Here is a 19620-nt window from a genome sequence, read left to right on the forward strand (position 1 = left end):
ATTGAGAAGAACTAAACACACTGAAAAAAAACTTAATAGAATTATTCCCCATGAATTTGAATACATGTGTACACAGCAACTTATACTTGATGTTTTGGTAAAAACTCCAGTGTGGTTCTGGCATAAATTTATATGTGTTAAACTAAGAATTTAATTTTAAAGAATTATCTTTAAATTCCTAGATTAATGCATACAAGAATTTCTTACTTAAAGAGCCTAATATTCACAAGTATTAATTTCCACACTAAGATTGAAAACAATATACTACTTGTCTTCTTTCACCCCAAAGCATTTGCTTAAAAGCTAAGACATTCTCTTTAAAAAGAGTGGCATTTGCCTTATAAATTAGTGAATCCAAATATGTCCTATGATATTGTAGCATCCTACAATAGTTAGTCTGTTAAATCATTTTTGCTAATTAGTGTTGTAAATTTTATGCAGTTATAATAAATTGGGCTATAATTACTTTTCCCCCCAACTTTAGCTATATTTAAATATTTTCAATGATCAAAAACACACCTAGGTCATCAATGAATGGCTATATTTTAAAAAAATTAGCATTTGCAATAAACCATCTCAATGGATTTATAACTAAGGTTAATATAAAAGATTGAAAATAATTGGCCTCTTACCTGGGGGTTCTCTTTGTGCATTCTCATCAAACAGCTTCATTAATCGATCATAGAGAATTCTATTATCAACTTGTAAGGGTGCTAAAAGAACATATTTATGATAACTTTCTCAACAATTAATTCATAGATATGCAAATATAATTACAAAAAGACATTATTAATCATCACGGCTATTTAGTTATCTTATAGGTCATAGACACAAATTCTATTCAATATGCTGTCTTGCTCCGAAAAAAAAAAAAACTTTTGTAAATCAATGATAATTGGAACAATGATTTTTAAATGTATATTGCAGGGTATTCCTAATTGGATACTTCTCCAATAAAAAGGATCTCATATTCAATGGCTTATGACATCTATTACACAAGAATCATTTCAGAACAAGCCATTATGGTTTGTCAAATCATATAATAGAATATATAAGCATTTGATCAAAATGAATGTTTTACATTAGCTACTCTCTATATATCATATTTTTTACTACTTTACATAAGAAACAACAAACCTGGGTGATTTTAGGTGGTCTTAGATTCTTTTATATATGCTATTGCAATATAATAGCAAATACAAGGGCTACTTAGTTCTTTTGTGAATTTAAAGTAACAAGGTCACGTCATTACAAAAGAAAAAAATCATAATCATAAAAACCTAGTTCTGCAAGAGGGTTTAAAAGGTCATCTAGGTGGATCTCCTGCCACTGGAGGGAACCAAACATAAATGATGCCGAGTTGGATGACCTGCCCAGTCTTAGAATTAGAAAACGCATACATACATCAAGCATGTTCCCCTCCACACAGATGGCAAGTGAACTAGCTAAACTGGCTGTATTCTTACTGTGGCGGTTTTAATATGGCCCATGTACTCCTATTACTTAGCACTGCGCACTCCATGGGTGAGTCAACTGCAAAGATGGTGGGTAATTCTGCGACTCACATCTGAAACTCCACGAGCAAGTGTTCCAGAAGAGCCTTCCGGAATCCTCATTCACCAAGTTAGAAGATCCTAAAAATTCTAGGTCTTCCCTTTCTGTCCATACCTGAGATCTTTTGAGCATCAGCATTGGAAAAAATCCAACGTGGCCTATATTCATGGACTTGGAATGACTAAACAGGAAAGCCTCGGTTACTGGAGCCAGAAGGAATGTTTGAAAGTGAAACATAAAAAAGTCTTTGAAGTTAGTAGCTTCTGCTCCTTGAACCCCACAGATGACTTTTTCAAGTGTCAGTTGACGTGCAAATGTTCTTTTCCTGCCAAGAGCCAGCACAGACCTCCTACCACCCCAACATTTGGGAAAAAAGGAGAGGGGCAATTCCTGGAAGACATTTTGCAGACTGTGCAGTAGTTAAGCACGTACTTCTATTCCAGCATTGCCTGAATCTTTATAACTCCTAGTGGGAACAGCTACAAAACTTACAAAGCTGATATATGGCTCATGAAAGAATCTTATTTGGAAATTAACATCGAGCAATAGCAGATGCATAGATGGGTAATTCTCTGCAGATGTAATAAAAGCCCCAATATAAGGACTTCATAATCCTGATGGCCCAATGAGGGTGACAGACAAGAATAAATGAACATACATTTAGAGTGTCAAAACAGACAGACAAGAGGTAAATGAAATTAATATAGACACCATCTTTAGGAGAGAGGCACCATGGCGCAGGTCTGGTATCAGCCAAACCTGCATCGAAATCCCAGCTGTGCCACTTATTAGCCCTGTAATCCTTGGGCAGCTTCTTAGAATCACTGAGCTTTAATCTTCTTGCCCCCAAAATGGGATAGTTGTGAGGATTAACAAAACAACACGCGTACAGCACCAAGCTTCATGCCTGGCACATAGTAGGCACTCAGCAAAGCGTAGCCACCCTCCTTTGTTTGTTTGTTGTTAACTACTTAGTAACTGAACGAAGTGGGTAATTTTTCAATAGTTCAAGTTCTGTCATTTTAAACGAGCACTTTTGGTTCATTATTAAGTAATGAGTTATAGACAGCTTTTGAGGCATTGTATGAGAGGAAGCTGAACTAGAGAAACCTAACAGACTACGGCTGTTGAGGTTCTGGTTCCTTGGGGAGGCCGATCTGGTGAGCAGCCTCCTTCAATGATGCCCCATTAGGACCCTGGAGGGTCAAACAAGTGACATAACACAGAAACAGAAGGCAAGAGAATGTCCCCTTCAAACTCAAATTCAACAATTTGGATTAACCCGGTTCCTCTCCCTTCAGATGTTTTCCTCAAAGGGAAGAGGGGAGAGAGCTGACAGGGCAAACTCAACTCCTGAGGGGAAAGAGAACAGATGGTGCCACAGACACGAGGCTGAATTCCACTTTATGCTTGCTCTGTGGTCTTGGGGAAAATACTAAATCTGTCTGTGCTTATTTCTTCATCTTCAAAATGGGAATCACAATGGCTCCTTTGGAGGGTTTTGTGTTGGTTGGTCAGAGTTACTGTATCCAACTCAAGACACCCCTTGAGCACTCAGGAAGTAATAACAACCAGTGTTCACAGAAGGCATGCCATGTGTTGGATACTATGCTTAGCACTTTAAATAATTCATTTATACATTAACTCAACACATATTTCTCTAGTCAGTTCCTGCTCTATGCCCACTGCTGTGCTAGACTCTAAGAAGTGATCAGTGAACAAGGTAAACAAAATCTCTGGCCTCTTCTGTTCTGGAGATGATCTAATAGGGGAAAAAGACATTTCACAGATAACTGCACTAAGAAACAGTTTTCTGACCATTGTGATGAGTTTGCTAAAGGCGGCATAAAGGGAAACATCACCTAGCTTAGTCAAGTGAGTTGAGAATTGACATTTATGCTGAATCTTTGAGAAGAGAGGATATTGACCACATGAGAAGGGGAAAGAAGCTGTCCTAGCACCTGAGAGGGTTCAGCGTCCAGAAGGAGCTCCAAGCAAATGAGGACCAAAAAGTAGTCCAGTGTGGCGAGAGCATGGAGAGAAAGTGGAGGGGATCTGACACGTGGACGGACAGTATACTGGTCTTCACCCTCAATGCAATAGACCACAATGAGAGGGCTTTAATAAGGGAGTGGCAAGATGCTGTCTTGAGAATGGATCAAAGGGGAGCAGGAGGGATGTGGACAAAAGCAGCTCAGCAATTCCAGGCAGGAGCTCATGTTCACTTGGGACTGAGTAGGGTTAGCAGAGATCCTGAGAGGGAACGGAAAATGAGATTTCATATATCTTGTGATTTTCACGTCAGCAAATAAATATTAAGCATCATATATAAGCCAAGCACTATGCCAGATTCTAAGGACATTTAAGGTCTAGAGGAAAGAAAGTTGCTAAAGAAATAAGTATAGCAATAAACATGTAACTAACAACTAAGATGCACGCCAAAGGAAAAAACAACAGGGTGATAAGAGAAAGAGCAGCAGAGTTAAGGTTTGGTGATCAGAGAGAACACATTTAGTATGTCAAATCAAGAGGCCCTCACCACCCTATAAGGTATTATTATGAATTGATTAGTTATTATTAAACGCAACACGTGATGGTTAATTTTATGTGTCAACCTGGCTAGGCTGTGGTGTCCAGGTGATTGGTCAAACGTCAGCCTAGATATTGCTGTGGAGGTATTTTTTTTATGTGACTAACACTTAAATCAATACACTTTGAGTGAAGTAGATTACTCTTCATAATGTGGGTGGGCCTCATTCAATCAGTTGATGGCCTTAAGAAAGACTGAGGTTTCCCAAAGAAGTGAGTCTCCTCAACACTGTGACATAATTATACCTCCATTTCTAGTGTGCTGCCCTGCTTAATTCAATCTCAAGACTGCAATATTAATATTTACCTGAATTTCACATCAACTCTTACCTGGATCTCCAGCCAACCAGCCTGCCTTACCAAAATAGTTTGAGGCAGCTTATAATAGAAATATAGATGAATATGGTCAGAGCAAAGTTCACATAAAGAAGAAAGGGAAGATTTGAGAATACCTACAAAAGGAAGCAGTAAAAATACAAAAAACGGAGGACAATGTTTTAACTATAATTAAGCACTCTTATTTTGTGCTTCCTGGAAGTCAAGGTATAAAGGAAAATAGCGTAGGTTAGATGAGTTGCAATGTTTAATAGAATTTATGACTCTATCAGTGTAAATAACCCACCACAACCACCATTTTATTTTTTACACTAAATCCTGAAAAGATAATGTTATGTTAATTTTTATATAGCATAGATTTAAAAAATAATGGACAATTGCTTTATCATTGATTTCTGGTAAATACTTTTTACTTAATATGGATATGGATCTGAGTGCTTCTATGTAGTAGATGCACATTTTATTATTTTATACTTTTGTATATGATTTGGTATGGGTAATATTAGCTTATGGATGAATCAGTGTTTTCCAAAGAAACAGAACCAATAGGATCTCTCTTTTTCTCTCTCTACATATTATATAATACATATACAATGTGTGCATGCACACACACACACACAGAAAGAGAAAGAGAGAGATTTATTTTAAGGAATTGGCTCATGTGTTTTGGTGGCTGGCAGGTAAGGGCTGTGCATTGCACTCTGCTCAGGCTGGGCCTCCTCAGGACCCGTCCCACAGCACTGCATGGTCTTCAGCCCTGTGCCGTAGAGGGTGCAAAAGGATATCTCGTGCTCATTAGCACTGTCTGTTCCCTTAAACAGGGTAACCATTTAGCCAAAAGAAAAAGGAAGACATCATTAATCGCAGACTTAAAACTGAATTGTGGGCAGATGTAAAGAGAAGTGTCTGCTCTAAAACGTGGAACCCCACGTTCACCCAAAGGAGTTGGGCAATAACTGCTGACAAAGGAAGGGTGACCAACAATATTTTGTCTTATGAAACGTACCTGTCCATGGTTAGAGCCATTCATCATTCATTCAACATATCTTAGTAAGTAACCTTTAGTCCTTACATTACAAATATTCCACCAAATATAGCTATATATTGTGATCTTCAAGAAATTAAAACAGACCTCAAATGCTAATTCTATGGCTACTCGTCTCCAGAATGCACTGCGATTCTCTCTTATCCCTCAAGTGTATTATGAAAATAAAAGACTAAGGTTTTCCAGTTTCCAATTTGCCCTCATTTTGAGCTACTGGTAAAAACTCGTTCTGAGAGTAAGTTCTTGCCTTATTTTGCACATATGTCTTTTGATGATATCCATGGATTCTGCATCATTTAAAAGTAGATTTAGTTTATTCAAAACTGTCTTTTAAAATGATCTTTGCACTGTGCTTGAGCCCTTTTATTTGTGAGGATTTACTCCAGTGTTTCCTTACAAAGTGCAGATTCAATGACTGGTGCCCAACAGTGGAATATGGTCTGGATTGCAAATGACTCTAAGTAACGCTTGTCACTATCTTCATCTCATCAGTAACCTTTGTAAACCCTAGAGGGCTTGGTGAGCTATCGACTATGCATAGTACAGTGCACATAAGGAGCAATTTTGATTTGTTATTTTACAAATACAGCTAAACACAAGATTACAGAAGAGGAAATCATCATATCACTGCACCTTTGTTATTCAAAACTCAGGTGGTGATTCCATCTTCGATGAAAGGAATTCAATAGTTACTATGTATGGAAATCTCGTGTGCTGGAGGAATTTTATTGAAGAATGCTCTTTTTAAACTCCAAGAGCAGAGATGGCATTTGTAAAGCCATGATGCTTCTCATAAGCATAACATCAGTCTTATAAGAGCGCCAGACAGCTTACAGCAGCATCAATGAGAGCAAACTCCTGCTTCTTCTCTCTGACCAGCTTGCTGTCCTTGATGAAAAATTACCTTCGCTGCCCATCATGTTGTTAGTGGTTAAAACTTACCATTTAAATTGTAAGCTGCAAAATCTAAATGGAACTGCATGTGTGATCTTTGTCACCTCATTTTCATGAATGGAAAAGAATATTCTGACACAAAAATTACATACTTAATTCTAGCTCACCCTCTCTGCTGACCTCCATCCCACACTGCCTTGGGTTTATTTCCTCATCCATCAGTGGGTCAAAGTAATTTCTGCTGTATTCATTTCCTGTGGAAAGTACATGAAGTAAGGGTCAGTGATTATTAGAAGCACATGAACCAAAATGTTAATTTTGAAATCGACACCAGCACAGAAGGACCATTTTAGCTACTTTATAAGCTTAATTTTTTTACAAGTCTTCCAAGCCTCCCTTTTTAGTAATTACCATCTTTCAAAAGGTCAGAAAAGGTAATTCAAGAAACAAGTTCATGCTATCTTTCTGTTGCTAAAAAATTAATGAGAAAATTATCAAATGTAGACATTAAAATAATAATAAAAAACTTAAGGAAAATTATTTTTAGGATCTAGTTGAGAGATGGACATTGTTGTAGTCTAATGGTGTTTAGAGTTCACTGATGGCTCTATTTACCCACTTGTATATCATTCACTACCTATATCATGTTATTGTGTCCAGAATTCTGTAGTTAACTTAGTTGTATCTTAATTATGAAAAACTGTAGCAAAATTCCCATGTTGATAGTTGAATAAAAAGAAAGAGAGAGAGAGAGAAGAGAGAGAAAAGAGAAAGAAAGAAAGGAGGGGAGTGGGGAGAGAGGGAGAAAAGAAGGAAGGAAACAGAGAGAGAAAGAAAAAGAAAGGAAGGAAGGGAGTGAGGGAGGAAAGTAAGAGGTGTCTGTTTACAGGTCTTCTTTGTTATGTCAACTCAAGTAACATGAAGAGAAGGTACAAATGATTCAGCCAGGAATTTTATTCAATACACATCAAAAAACTCAACACAAACCAAAAATCCTCACTTGATATTTCCCACTTATTTTTGTCCTTATCTCAATAACCAACTGTAGCATCAAATATGACTTTATAATAGAGAAAAGGGTCTGTTATCAATTTTCCAAATCTAGTTTCATATTTCCTGCAGACTGAAATGTATATGTCTATTGCTAATAATTTGCATTCAGTAAAACGTAATCTACTCTGATGATAAATTCAAGTCGCCTCAAACACTGTAAAACACAAATAAAGACTTCGGAGTGAAGACAACAATAATTCTGAAAGTACTGCTTACAGGAAAGGGTTAATATACACCAGGTATTCTGTGGTACTCCATGGTATATTAGTTTTAGGATCAAAAATAATCCAAACAGCAGCTCCTTCTCGAAGGCTAAATGGAATTTTGATAGGAACCTAGGTTTAATTTATATTTCTGGACTGGCACATTTTTGCTGTCAGTCTCTGTTCTATCAATGTAGTAAATACAAGAACTGAAAATCTGCTTTTCCTTGAGGTCTCAATAAAGAAAAAATAAATGAGTTTCATTTTTGTTACTTTATCTGTCAACAACTACTAGGCTGGTATGAATCTTGGCAGTATGTAATCAAAGTCTTATGTACTGCAATAACACAGCCATTCTACCTCATTCACCGTAATTGTTTTTTTTTCCCCCTCTACCACAAAGCACTGTGATATTCTAAGTACATTATTCCATATGCTGGCAAAATAATTCAGCTATATTAAAGCAAAAACGGTAGTGTACTCCTAATTATATTACTACGGTAGCGTAAGTCAACTCTTGGTACCCAGATCCTGGGAACTCCCCCAATTCAATACAAAAGTCAAATCTTTTGTCTACGGAAATGACCTATTGGTAAGTAATACCAAGTTCATCAAAATGTTGGAGAGTAAAACAAATTTAAGTCATTTTTAACTAAAGTTTGCAGAAGTTTATTTGGTTTACCATTCTCATTCCTGTTGTCGGTTGAGAAATCAGGGTCTTGCCCAGCTGTGCAAGAAGGAAGCCTGCACCCTGGAGTCTTCAGTCCACTAAGACTCCCCTCGGGGCTTGATGCTTCTGCACACAACAGCGAGATGGGCCCCTTTAGGTCTGCGTGTGGTTTCAAAATCTATGCAAATTGTTCCTTCCACATTCAGTATGGATTGGGGCACACATGTAAGTTATAAATGCCACTCCTGGAGTGATTTATTTTATACTTCGCATTCTGGGATATGGTAAATAGAATTTCACAAGAATTACGAGGGATCTTGAATGAAGAGGCAATCCACTAATTCCTTTTAAACATCCCCAAATTCTATATTATTTTATATTCTATAATAGTATATTATGTTATATATTTGTATGTTATATGTTTTTGCAATGTATGTGTGTTTTATATTCTATTTTATATTATATTATGTATTGCTTTATATATATAATATAAGACACTTACTGTCTGTCTCCTCCACTAAAATAAGCCCCATGAAGGCAGTGACCTTCTCCCTTTGTCTGCTGCAGCCCCCTCAGTGCCCAGAATCATGCCTGGCACACAGAGGTACTCATAGCATCGTCTGAATTCATTCAATAAGTAAACACTTCTTGGAAACCTATTGTAATACCCCAATTTTTTATTGTCTAGATGTTCTTTCTTGATTAAAATGAACGAGTTATCATCTTTTTATCACCCTTTATTTTTCTCTTCCTTTCTATTCCCCATCCTCTCTCTATATTCCTTCAAGACCCCTTTCCTTTTGCTTTTTAACTGAGTGCTTTTTAGGAAGCAAACACTATGTCTGGATTTTAAAAACAAACAAAGAAAATACTGTGGCCCCTGCTTTCAGAGCATAGAGTGCTGAGAGAACAAGGAAGTTAAACATTTACAGTCTGGCGTGATTTAATACTGTGGTAAAGGATGGAGTTCTGTGAGCCCATAGCAAGAGCATCTGGCTCATATTGGAGACTTCAAAGGAGACTTCCTGGAGAAATTGCTACCTGAAGTAAGTTTTGAAATGTGATTAGGAATAAGCCAAATCAAAAATACAGGGGAAAGGAATTTTTTTTTGGTGAGGAAGATTCGCTCTGAGGTAATATCTGTTGCCAATCTTCCTCTTTTTTTGTGTGTGTGCCTGAGGAAGATTAGCCCTGAGCTAATATTTGTGCCAAACTTCCTTCATTTCGTATGTGGGATGCTGACACAACATGGCTTGATGAATGGTGTATGTCCGCACCCAGGATCTGAACCCATGAATCTGGGCCGCAAAAGTGGAGCATGCCAGATTTAACCGCTATGCCACCAGGTCCACCCCAGGAAAGGAATTTTTAATGGGAAGAGAAGCATGGGCAACGGAGAAAAGACACCAAGGCATAAAGACATCAGAAGATGCTTTGTTTGTGGATGATTCTCAAATCTTGTCAGCCTCCTAAAGTTACAGTAAGGTAGGTAATGGAATCCACACTTTCTCACCAGTCCTAGAACCAACTTTGACTAATGTTTTGGCTCAAATTATTATTAAGTTGTTATACATGCCACTTTATGCTGATTTGTTATTTCATGTCTGTTCAATCACTCAACCAATATTTATTGAGTGCTTATTATGTGAAAGTATTAGTAAGACAGAACACTCAAAAATCCTTCCCCTCACAGAGCTTGCATTCTGTGAGCAGAACGAACACAAACAAGTGTGTGTATATTTTATAGTTTATTAGGTGATTATAAGTGACGTGGGGGAAAAAATAGAGCCAGATAAGGCTAACTACGCCACCCAGGGAGGGGTGAGCGTTCCGTCACTCGCGTATACCCTTGTTTCAAACTAAGAATGACACTCAGGATCAAATCACTGTGTTCTCGAGACTATTGAGACAGTGAAGCAATAATAATGCTTACAATTTGTAATTTATTATTTATAGTTTATGACTAATTTGCCAATTACTTGCTATAACATAAATCAGCCTACAAATTCAATAAGAATCTACTATTAAATATTAAAATGATTCTCCCTTTCTATTGGTATATCCTGGCCTGATGAGCCAATAACCTAAAGACAGGAGGCAGAGGCTAAGACGGCAAAGCACCCAGAATCTATTATAAATTTGGAAACAACAGAATTTATCTTAACACTAGCTCCTTTGCTCACGATTCATTGGATAGTGTCAGGATTCAACAAAATGAGATGGTTTTAGGGTAAAGTGTATATTACCAGAAGGTAGATTGCTAATAGGATAAATTCCTAAAAGTGCCCTAATCATTCAGAAAATCCTTTTGGATATATCTAAAATCATCTCACAGGAAAATTAACAGACCCACAGAGAAATTCAAAGTAGGGCATTTAGCAACATAGATACAACAGGTTTTAACATGGCTGATATTTAACTGTTTGTTATATTCAAATGAACAATCTGACAGCTGCATATACATTTGTATATTTAGGCATGGTTCTGAAGCAATTGGATGTAATCCATAAACTAATAAATCAGTGTAGTGATATTGTCTATATTCTCCATGCCCTTGTTTCCAACTTCCTAAAAATAGCTGTTCAATGTTTAGAATTAGCCTCAGTTAATGCATTTCTTGTGCTAGTTTTTACTGAATCGGGGAGGAACACACACACTTGCCTCTGCCCTTCCACACATATCAGGTTTTCCTATCATTTAACTCAGCAGCACAGAACGCAATCAGGGCTTTTACTTAAATTACACTGTAGGTGAACTCTGGCCAGGAAATCCTCCAGTGTGCGCCCAGGCAGCTCCTCGGGGGCCATAAGAGTGAGACTGAAATTGCCCACCAGAGGAAGGTTAGTGTGACTCATAGAAGTGTCGACTCAACAAGGCAATCACTGCCTTTCAAATCAGCTCCATTAGCTCGGGAGGAAGAAAATCCGAATGCATCTCCCTGTTTCTCAGGAGGTTTTGATCGGCTCCACTCTTGTCCTTTTCCTGTGAATCCACCTGCTTCAGCTCAGATTTTCATTACTAACCGTCATGTTTTCTATAATATACTTGAAGTTAAATAAACACAAGGCCTGCATGTAAACTAAATAACTAAATAATTTACATTCTATGATTACAGTGATGCACCAAAATTTTATAAACTAGGATACTCTCCTGAACATTATTCCTTTTAAAGGCATGAAGCCTAGATAACTATAATTAAATTTGCTTCTTATGAACTTTATAAATAAATTTGGGGAAACTTCATAGTTTCCCCACTTTGAAACTCCAATATGAAGATCTCGGGTTTAAATGTCCACAGGGCCAGGATGTTTACATGTAAGTATAAAACATAAGTGTGGAAATCAGGGGCTGTAACAGAATAGAGGTTAGTGGGAACTATGTCAAACTCAGACATGCTCTACTATACTAAATCCATTTTAATACTATTTCTATAAGGTTGATTTACAAACATTTTTAAAATTAAAGGCAACTAAAGATACAATATTTCATATGATAAAGAATAGTTATTTTAAATCAAAGTCTTCATTATACTGAATAACAAAACAACAACAAGCCCCAAAAAAACAAATAAAAACCTAATGACAAAAACTCAAACTATGACTTGATTGTCCACTATGAACATTATTGTCCAACAGTCTCTTAGCAGTCTTGGCCAAAGCAGTTAGAACAAAAATAAGGGAGAGTGTGAGTAAAATTACTGAAAATAATTATATTTTATGCAATTATTATTTGAAGACAATAGGATTCCACACCACAAAAATATAAGAGGTCTGACCAAAAAACTTTTAGAACAAAGATCTTATTTGAATAATAGCTTGAAAAACAACCAGATAAACATTAAGAATCATTCACTTTTCTAAGTATCAACAATAGCCACTTAGGAGTTCTAAAGAGCAAACAGAAAATCAGCACACATAACACAGCTGCAGATAGCTCTCAAAAATCAATGTATTTAGACTTTCATAGGAATCCATAGGCGGTCATCAAGAGTATTAATCTTACCCAGAAACTCAATCTAAAAGGCCTAAGTCTGTTAAAAACAGCAAATTGATACCATTTCCCATTTCTCCTTGAGAGAAAGGCTACCCTGTGAAACGATCTGCTGCTCACATTATATTCAAGCACAGGTGCCCTGTTGGACAAATTAGCTTTCTCAACTGCTTATTCCTACTTCCTTTCCAAATCTTGTGGGTATTTGAGATATCAGTGCTTTGAAAACCTAAATAGGGTAATAGTTGAAGTTTGCTAACAAGTACTAATTAATTGAGCCATATTCTTTCTTCCCCTAAGGCCCTACCTCATGGTAAATTACGAGGCATTTTAACTTTCAAACCCCTGGAGTGCCGCTGAGCGTGTAATTGCTGCAGGGCTTTCTCCGACAGGACCCCAAGGCATTAATGCATCATGTGCTCCTCTGGACCTGGAATCCTCAGAGTTAAAGCGTGTCCCTAAGTACCTAACTTCTAAACAGGAAGCTATTCCCATTGCTTAAGTAATGGTGATAATTCAAAGGTTAAGTATAAATATATTGGGTTTTTACACATATTTAAAAGTCCTGCAAAAGCAATATCAAAGTAGGTTTTCTTTCTTTCTAATTTGAAGCCCGGCAACATTATCCTACATATAAATGAACGTATGTAGATAGTTTGGAATATTGCCTTTCAATTTAGGAAGTACCTGATATTACCATCAATTACCCCTATAATCTTTCTGACTGTGCCTTCATTCATTTAACAATATGTCTTCCTCAGGGATCTAAGATTACATATATTTATGTATTATATTTAAGGGTTCATTCAGGTAGTAATGTTTTCATCACACTGCAGCACACTTTAATATGAAAACAATCAATATAACGGATTATTAGATTTAGCTAAACGATTTTAATTAATAATCCTTTGTCCAAAAACAATCTAGTAATTTATAGACAACTAAACTCTTTATCTCATAAAACAAGGGGTTCAGGACTTCCTATGGGTTTTTAATACGGCTTTTGGTCAATTAATCTGATGAAAGCTAAAGAAAATCTTATTTCCTATTAAATTCTCTTTAATAGAACACAAAAAGTATCTGAAAGAAACTCTGGAGATTAAGGACTAATTTGTGCTAAAAGCACAAAATACTAAGGTCACGAAAAAACTTTTCTAGTAAAATTGTTCTTAAAATGGAAACGCAACGACTGAACTCCAGTCAACATGGTGGCTTCACGAAGTTTGAAATTTATATGGAATTTCATTGATATAGTGCAACTTCTTATTCTGATAGCAAAAAACTCTTTTAAAAAATTTCACCAAATATTTAAGAGGATGTAGGTAAACAATTCTGTAACCTGGTCAACTGCTAAGACACTGATTGCATCACTAACATATCAGGAAACAAGTTTTTCTCTCAGTTCTACTATGTAGCTGCTTATGTTACGAAAGTCACTGGACTTTCATTGGCTATATGATCTAGTTCCAGCATTTTATTCTAAGATTGTTAACCATACTTGTCACCATCCTATAGATTCCTGTGCTCACATTTTTATTTTAAAGGTCTATAAGTTTCACTGGCGTATAAATAAATCCAGTCGCTTAAATGTATAAATCTATCTATCATCAATGACCTGGAGTAATGAAGGAATCTCTCTGAATGTTAAAATGATTCTTATAAAAATTCTTTCTCCGATCAACTACTTATGACAGATTTTATAAAATATTACTTTACAAAGTTATACATTGGGGGTTTCACTAACATTAATTTGAGGAAAAGATAGAAAAATAACCATGCTTAGCCGTTGGCAAAGTGTTACCCATGGTTTCAATTTTAGCATTAATGGAAATAGAAAAAGACAATACAAATAGTCATTCAGCTAATTTCCTGGGCATATCTGTCCGATTTCCTGGAGGTAGCCAGTTCCTTGTGAGAAACAAATAAATTGAACTTTTCTTATTCTGTTCAAATTCCCAAAACTCATACGTTTGATTAAAATGCCCTTTCCCCAACTGGACATTGTTCTAGAACTCTGTTGCTCCATTTAAAAAAAAAAAGATGAGAAAGTAAGCTTAAATTAATTCATATAAATTGATCAAATATTTTATCCATGTGATATCTACATAAAATATTCCTTTACTTTGGTGGGAAGGATGCTTTCCTGCCTCTTTATTTTTAGCTTTCCAAGTTGGTGAAAGAAATTCAAATCACTTAGGGGCCAAATGGTATCTGAAGACACAAATTCAGGTCAGTTCAATAAACCTAAACCAAAAACTTTTCCTGTATATTTTCTTTTTCTTAATAATAGTTGAAATGTCCCAAAGCAAGAAAAAATTTTTTAATGTTCTATAAATTTCACATAACACCTGTTTTCCATCTTAAGGGAAAAATAGCTATAAATAAGAACAATGTAAACACTTTTATACAATATCCCTTCTAAAATAATCTAGGCTATGTACACTATGGCGGAAAACAATTCTCATCACATATTTTCTCAGAAAATTTGAATTACGCACTTAACATGTATACTCATATATTTCTTTTGCTACAAATTTTTGTACACATGTATTTCTGATGGCCACACAATCTGAAGATAGATTTAGAGTCACAATTATAACCCTAATCCAGGATTTCTCTAGCTCAGGCACAACTATTATGCATCTCTCCCTTTAATTCAAACAACCTTTCACTTTTTCTGGAAGGATCTAAGGCATTAGATTACATATGCTCAAACTCATTCCTCTCACCTTCCTTGGAACATCTGCCGTTTTCTTTCTCTGCTGCCCAGCCTTCCGTTTTGCCGCCTTCTGTCAAAGATTCTGCGCTCACAGAGGTGCTCTTCAAACCACAAATATCTCCATATCCATCATGAAATCACTAGTGGCACCTCCACTCCACAAAGCCACAGGGTAACCACCTCCTGTCAATTCCAGAGCTGCTGCTGAGGCCAGCTCAACTGACCACTGTTGGCACCAGTACTGATTCCTGCTGGTACCTCTTATAGGCCATGCCATGTTCTCTCCAATGTCTGCTCTGGTTCTGATCAAACATTGAACTCATGCCTCTGTCCATCTCATATTCCTTTGGCAATGCCAAGTGGAGGGGTACACATCATCCACACACATGGTATGCGTCCTTCTTAAACCTCCGTGTTACACAGGTTGGCAGGTAAAGCTACTGAAGTCCCCAAAAAGTGATGGAGATCTCAGTTTTTATGCCGAGCCTCTCTCCCTAAGACCCTGGAACAAATACCTGAGGATTAGACAATGGGACAACATGATTGGCAGTGTGCTATAATCAAAATTACCTTTCCTCTCTGGCTCTAAGATATTGGCATGGGATCAAGCTTGTGTGCCTGACTGTCTCTTTCCTTAGAATTTTCTTCTTCCATCTCGGTCTTTCTTAAAATGGGAATGCAACAAATAAAATACACCAGCCAGATGGCAGCTAAAGAGAGTTTAATGAAGTTTGAATTTAATATTGAATTCATTGATGTAGGGTAACTTCTTATTCTGATGGCCAAAAAGTATTTTTAAAACTTTCACCCAATATTTGAAAGGTAAAAAAATTCAATTTCTGTCCTACTTCTAAGATACTGCCTATTTTGTTAATGTATCAGAAAACCTAAATTTCTATATTAGTTTTTTCACTAAAAGTTTGGTCATTTTAGGGCACTTTAAACCACAAAACCTCAGACCTGCTCAGTCCTGGGCTGAACACGGTTTAATCAACTAAGTTGGGATCCCAGTTATGCTAGTATGGTACACACACAAATACACACACACACATGCACACACACACATTTACTTTTCCTGTTTCGCCTGTACTTCTAGGAAGAGTCAATGCAAGAAATGCTATTTATAAAATAGAAGTAAAAATTTTATATGAGAAAATATTGCTTTTTTGAGAGTGCCAGATTAATCTGGTTTAATCAACTATAATCTCAAGAGCTGCCCTCAAGATGACTTTGCTGATGTGATGTTTCACGAACATAGAGAGATTCCATGTCTGTTGTGCTCATATTTATGTCTCCCATATCTAGCATAGTGCTTAGCAAATAGAAGATGTTCAATCAATATGCTTTCCAGTAAATGAGGAGAAAATGGAGAAATGCATAAAGCATTTTTGGTATTACATATCTAACTCCTAAGCAAAATGTTATATAAATTATTTTATGCCCAACTAATCATGCATATACCATTTCCATTTTTAAACTACACTGATATTATTAACAATAGGTTATGATCAATAAATAAGCCAAGGCATAGGAACTGTACAAGACATTCATCAGATTTTTGTTTGGTTGGTTGGTTTTTCTGTCTTGAATCCATTTCCCTTCCTAATAGCATCACAATTTCCTAGTCCTCAGTGTGTATAGTCTTGATGGTCCAGTAACTCCAGGTTCCTGTCTCCAACTACAGGAGGCAGGAAGGGTTGACAGAATCTATTTCTCCCACCTGTGATAAAGCCAGGAGGCAGGCAAGTGACCTGAGCATAGCCAATCAAATGCTCTCCCCTAGGACTCTGGGTAAGTGAAGCAAGGATGGGAAGAACACTTGAAATAACCTTGGTGAAAGTTAGAGATCAATAGGAAAAAACCTTCCAAGTAGAATTAATTCACATACCATCAGTTTAACTATTCTACTATCCTCTTCTACAATTATTCCTTCTTTCTTCTTATCTAAAGCCTTTCCATGGCTCCTTCTCATGTCTGTCCCACATTTCACTTTACTGCCATTTAGAATTCAGAGGCCATGCCATGTTCACCACCTTTTTTGTGCCACCATGTCATATATTCAGATTATTAAATATGCCCTTTGACCACGCAGCCCACAAGCCCTTGTTAGGTTTGAAACCTAACCCAACTCCTCTCTCTTTTGAAATTCTAAGCAGTTGTGAGTCGACTCCCTTCTCAAATATACACTTCTGAATTTCCCCTTCTCGTAAGGCTGGTCATCATCAGACCAGGGCACAGCTGGAAGTGAGGAAAGAGGATGAGCTGAGATGCTGGCATTGGAAAAGCAGTCTACACACAGGAAACACAAGCTCTGGGCAAGATGGAGCAGACAACATATGGCCAAATATAATCACATATATGTGAATTCCTCTGAGAATTTACAAATTAGGGTTTGAATGCTTTTGCCAATTGTCTGTCTAGAAATTAAAGGCCAATAGGAGTGGAAAGACGATCACGAGCAGAGCCTGGCCGACTTTCATTTGAAGTGAGGGCGCAGAGGCAGAGTAGCCTGGGAGGAGACGGGGCAGCGGCAGGCAGACTGAGAGCTTGGCTGTGGTTTTTCTCCATTCACACCTTGGGAAAATGACTGATACCAACTTAGAGTGTCAGCTCTGCAGCACACTGTCATTTCTGGGGAGAACCTTCAGACAAATAAGCTTCTAAGGATGCTCAACATTGGAGTGTTGAGCTGGGATTTGGGGGTGCTCACCCAGCAATCTTGAAATCATTCCACCCAGTAGTTGCTTATTTTGCCAATTTCTAAAGATCAGCATGTGCTTACTTTAGTTACTTTTCTCCTATACAAAGGAACTCAATCCATCATAAGTTTGAAGGCTTTTTATCCAAAGTCTGTTTTCAGAAAATCCCTCCCCTAGACATTTCCCCCATAATTTAAATTGCTATTTATCCAATAACTTTACATTTCCTTGAAATAATTTGGTTAAAGTAGCATTGAAATTCCGCCATTACTTACTAAAGTTTTTTTTAAAAAAGCACCTAAAAGGTGCAAATGTTTTGATACTTACTTATAGGATGATAATTTGTGCTCATTGTAATAATACTGCGGGAAAAAGATGTAGTTACTCGATTTTACCTAAGTAATCACATTGGCAGATGATGTAAATGTTCTTTTTTTACGGTATTAACAAGAAACATTGTGTTCTGTAATATCTAGCAGTTTCTGAATTCACATATTTCAAATATTCTTCCTTGTTCACAGACCATAAAATTGTACATCTCATTTGCAATTGAATGTTTTTGGAGGCTCTGCCAAAGGCAGGCAAGCAGGGTGGTTTTGGGTAGAAATGCATCAAGTAATTTTTTTGGCCAATGTTGACTATGTCCCAGAATAGAGATGGCGTAACCCCTACCTATGTCAATGTCTGGCTGGTTTTGTCAGGATGATAAATCACTGCTGGATTTTCCATCTGAACCTTCTTATTTTTATTCCTTCCACTCTGCTCTACTTTTGAGCTACAAAATTTTCTCTCTGTCTATTTCCTAGAACCTGGCCAACTAATGATCGCTCATGACAGTTACTACATTTCATGCCCACTCTCATCTTCCAGACATGGGAAGTAAGCCCCCAGTAGTAGTTCTCAACCCCAGCTGTCCATCAAAATGCCTTGTGGAAAATTTAAAATACATAGCTGCCCAAGAGTCATCTCTGGACGTTCTGTTTCCCAAAGGGCCCCTGGCTCCACAGACAATTTTGATACACAGCCAGGGTTGAGAAAGACTAACATAGGAACATAAATTCTAATTTTAGGGATAGGTAAGAATGATAAATAAATACACATTTATCTAAAAAATTACACTCTCCTTATAAAGACTTATACATACAAACCAGCATCAAGGAAGTTGGCCTCCGGAACACGTCTTCTTTAACATCATTGAGATGTTACTAATTCATGGTACATGAAAGAACTCATTCAACCTACCTCTGGGAATATCCTTTGTGTTCAGATGTTTTATATCATAGAAATGATGTTAGAAATGACAAGGACAACTGAGACAGTGTTGGAAGTATTGTACTGTGGATCAATATTGGTTAAGCAGCATTAGTGGGCAGGGAAGTTATAATTCTCTAAGAGTTCCACAAATTCTACCAGGCAAACTTGAGCAGCCAGACTTCAACCTAACCAGCTATAACTGCACAGTCGCCAGCCACATATGCCTATGGAGCACTTGAAGAGAGGCGGGCTTACATTAAGATTTGCTGTCAGTGTCAAATACACACAGATTTCAAAGACTTCATACAAAAAAGTAAAATATCTCTTTAAAGTTTTACAATGATTTTTTAACTTTAAATCAATAATATTGGTAGATATTGGTTTAAATGAAATATATTATTAAAATTAATTCACTTGCTCCATTTTGATTTTATTAATGTGGGCCATTGGAAAATTTAAAGTTACATATGTAGCTCACATTTATTCCTATTGGACAGCACTTGCTTGTAATATTGATTTCCACCCTAACAATTTGCGTAGATGTTATCCTTTTCATAGACTTCATCTTACCCTCTCTCACCAACACCTGATCTACCCTAAGCGTAATTATTCTC

At 36.9% G+C, this 19620-nt stretch overlaps 1 protein-coding gene across 1 annotated transcript in view; it reads right to left on the minus strand.

Moving 5' to 3' along the window:
• LOC103563474 (uncharacterized) overlaps positions 1–19620 on the minus strand; it is a 308328-nt gene that overhangs the window by 280217 nt on the left and 8491 nt on the right. Inside the window, exons 4-6 of the mRNA XM_070585104.1 lie at positions 6586–6672; positions 1566–1757; positions 633–713 (exon numbers count right to left, since the gene is read on the minus strand). Coding sequence (XP_070441205.1) covers positions 633–713; positions 1566–1757; positions 6586–6672 — 360 coding nt within the window. The remainder of the gene's footprint in view (positions 1–632; positions 714–1565; positions 1758–6585; positions 6673–19620) is intronic.

The sequence above is a fragment of the Equus przewalskii genome, chromosome 19, assembly GCF_037783145.1.
Source record: "Equus przewalskii isolate Varuska chromosome 19, EquPr2, whole genome shotgun sequence".
In the NCBI taxonomy this organism is placed as follows: domain Eukaryota; kingdom Metazoa; phylum Chordata; class Mammalia; order Perissodactyla; family Equidae; genus Equus; species Equus przewalskii.